Here is a 3,056-nt window from a genome sequence, read left to right as displayed (position 1 = left end):
GCACTGTAGGAGAGTGTTTGTCATTCTATACCCTCATCCATTTTGGGAATTAATATTAAAAATATATGCACTAGATAATTGAAAAGATTCAGCATTTTTTGAGTTGCTTTTCCAAATATCTTTATTGAGCTCAATTCTCTGTAATTCTTTATTTAGAATTAATGGATTCTTTCTCTTTTCCCTGGCTGCTTCATTTGTTACCTTTTCTTTGTGGTAGAACAGCATATCATTTCACGTCATCACATACAACATCAACCCCCTTTATCTTTCTAATGGAGCCATTTTTAGAAACAGCATTCTCATTATCAGTTCTTCATGACTGTAAATTGATTCATCCAATTCTTAAGTTTTACATTTTAATTAGGTCACAGGAATATCTTTTTTGACTTTCAAGGAGTACAAACTCAGAGTTCCTTTGCAAAGTAGTAATCCAACTTTTATAAAATTTAAGGAGAAACCAATGGACAATAAATTGCATTTTAAACAATTTGCTTTTATTAGAATACTTTCTTAATAGTGACTATACACATTTGACTTTCTCCACTGTAGATATAAATTGTGTGAACTCATTGATTATATTTTTGAGGTTATGATTCTGAACATTTTCTTCTGAAGCCCTTTTCCAATAGAGATTTATCATTGTTCATTTTTCTTTAGCTAGGATGGATTGAGTCCAGAAAGATAACCAGTCCAGATTATATTACAGCACCTTGTCTATTTTTGTAACAATGTCCCTGATAGTGTTCACTCAGAAATATCTAGTGCTATTTATTAAAAATCTCTAAGAAATTGGTCTTTCTTTTGGAACTAATCTTTCTCCCTGATGTTATGTCCCAGTAAAATCCATTCACCTCACAATAGCCAGAATAAACTTTTAAAAATTCAAAACCCATGATTCTCCTTCTTAAGATAATTTGGTATGTGTAGATTAAGGGCTACGAATTTCACATCCTGGTATGTATATCCCTATTCAATGGCTTTGTTACTCCTTTTATTAAGAGGTAAAATGTATTTACCTACACTCTTGAATCTGGAATAGCTTTCTGCCTTGCTTTGTGCCCAAGAATGTGGTAAGAATGATGTAACACAAGTTCAGGAGCCATGACTTACAGCTACTATTTTCTTTCTTTTTTTTTTTTTTTTTTTTAACCCATAAGCATTTTTGTTCTAGTCAGGAAATCAGGGTTGAGGGCAACATTCGCATATATTGCTCACTGATACACACTGATACATTCTTCTTAACAGAAGTGAAGCTATTTTAAGAAATATGAAAAGTTTTTCAAGACCTCTGTTTTCAGGGACAGATCACAGTAACAAATACTTTGCAGAGCTGGTTCGTTCTAAAGTCTATCCCAGGAACAGGGGCAGCCAACTTTCATGAGGTACCAAGACATGTTTCAGCAAAAATATTTTCACTTTCCTAAAGTTATATGCTGTTTTCAAGTCCAAATATATTATAAATATCTGATCATTTTCTGTCAGCAAAAAAGGGAACACTTTTTTTTTTTTAACTCCAACGTTGGTAGTATTTGTGCAGAATGAAGGTAGAATTTTAGTTGTTTTTTTGTAACTCTGAATACAGGTGAAATCAGACCATCCGAAACTGTCCTGCAATTCACATCTTTCAAAGGTCTTTTCCTCCATTCACATGAATTCATCAGAGTCATTGCTGTCCTGATTTGAAGACATGTTCTCAACTTTCATCAATGATGAATAGCTCCTTAATTCGTCCATTTCCCGCTTCTTCTTCATCTCTTCCTTTTCTTTCCTTTTAATTTCCTGAATTTGGGCTTTTTTCTCATTCCTCTCTTCCCAGTCCCTGCATTCCTTCTCTGCTGCTAGGTCAGGGAACCTCTCCATTTTGGTCTTTTCCAACCGGTTCAGGATCTCATTCACTTTCTTCTCCACAGTCACAATTTTCACATCCTTCTGCCTGTGAAAGCCTATCTGTCCCACATCCATGTCAGCTGTTTTCTTCAGGTTAGCCCACGGTGTATATACCACATTAACATTGTTCATCTTGCAGCCTTGAATGCTATTCGCCTTCACAAGGTGGGCACAGTCCATCAGGACTTCCTTTGGAATGTCTTCTATCTTCTCCCTCTTATGTAATCGAAGGTATACATGAGCCAAAGAGAGTTTGTCCACATGAAACCAAATATCTTCAGGCCAGCCACGCTTTATTAGATCTTCATTTTCATATTTATCCTTTCCCATGTAAATAGTGTAAGCTGATGAGTTAACGCTGCTGCTGGTGAAGTAGAACACCATGATCCCGGCAGCGGTGCAGCAGCTCCAGGGCGGAAGAGCAGCACTCAATTCGCCAGCTCAGGAGACCCTTACAGCTACTATTTTCAAACTCTTGGAATGCTGCTGAGTGTGTCATGTAAAGAAGCTGGTCTAGCTTATTGAATGATAACAAATCATGCTGTGTAACAGAGCCTTCATAGCCAAAAGCCCTCAGAAGCTTCAAGGTGTGTAAAGTGAAACCATCTTGGAACTTGTAGCCCATCAGATCAAACAGCCCAATGCTTCTACATGAATTAATTATGGAAAAAACCAGCAAAGGACCTGACCAGTTAACCTACAGAATCGTGAGGAATAATACATTATTACAGTTTTAAGACATTAAGTTTTAGAGCAGTTTATTTTTTAGCAATAGCTAACTGATATAAGTGCTTGCTCATTCCATTTTGCATTCTACTCTAATTTGTTACCTTTGCCTATAAAACCCTTCATTATCTAGCATTTCTGCCTCCAGAATAACTCTTTTTAAAATACCATCCTTCCTATCCTTATCACCGTTGCAAAATCCTGAAACCTACAATTGCCTTGACAGCTCCCCCTTCATCAACATCCTTATTAGCAAGCATGTTCTGTTGCCTCCAATCTTATCAATGGCCAGAGATCAAAACATGAGCCATGCTCTCACAAATAAAAATGGGCACAAGAGCTAGACCTCAAATCATCCCCAATAGCAAATACTTCCTGATGGTTCATCAGCATAGGTAATTTAAAGGTTGCAAAAAAATTTTATGTTGATCAAACTACTTAAT

General features: G+C 36.4%; 1 protein-coding gene across 2 annotated transcripts; it reads right to left on the bottom strand.

Annotated features, from left to right (window-relative positions):
• Positions 1-1,565: 1,565 nt before the first annotated feature.
• Positions 1,566-2,288, bottom strand: LOC140628754 (coiled-coil domain-containing protein 25-like). Of its 2 annotated transcripts, XM_072818267.1 has the most exons (2): positions 2,028-2,288; positions 1,577-1,720 (listed from the first exon to the last, which is right to left on the bottom strand). In XM_072818267.1, exons 1-2 carry the CDS (start codon positions 2,269-2,271, stop codon positions 1,704-1,706), a joined length of 261 nt encoding a protein of 86 aa, XP_072674368.1. In that variant the 5' UTR covers positions 2,272-2,288; the 3' UTR covers positions 1,577-1,703. The 2 variants fall into 2 exon arrangements, with proteins under 2 accessions (XP_072674367.1, XP_072674368.1); XM_072818266.1 differs by having other exon boundaries at positions 1,566-2,288.
• Between the last annotated feature and the right edge of the window lie 768 nt (positions 2,289-3,056).

This window comes from Canis lupus, chromosome X (genome assembly GCF_048164855.1).
Source record: "Canis lupus baileyi chromosome X, mCanLup2.hap1, whole genome shotgun sequence".
Taxonomy (NCBI): Eukaryota; Metazoa; Chordata; class Mammalia; order Carnivora; family Canidae; genus Canis; species Canis lupus.
The sequence above is the reverse complement of the archived record's forward strand: the minus strand, read 5'-3'. Positions and strand labels throughout refer to the sequence as shown.

Coding starts and splice junctions, on each gene's coding strand:
- LOC140628754 (XM_072818266.1), bottom strand. CDS start 2,271: ATGGTGTTCTACTTCACCAGCAGCAGCGTTAACTCATCAGCTTACACT.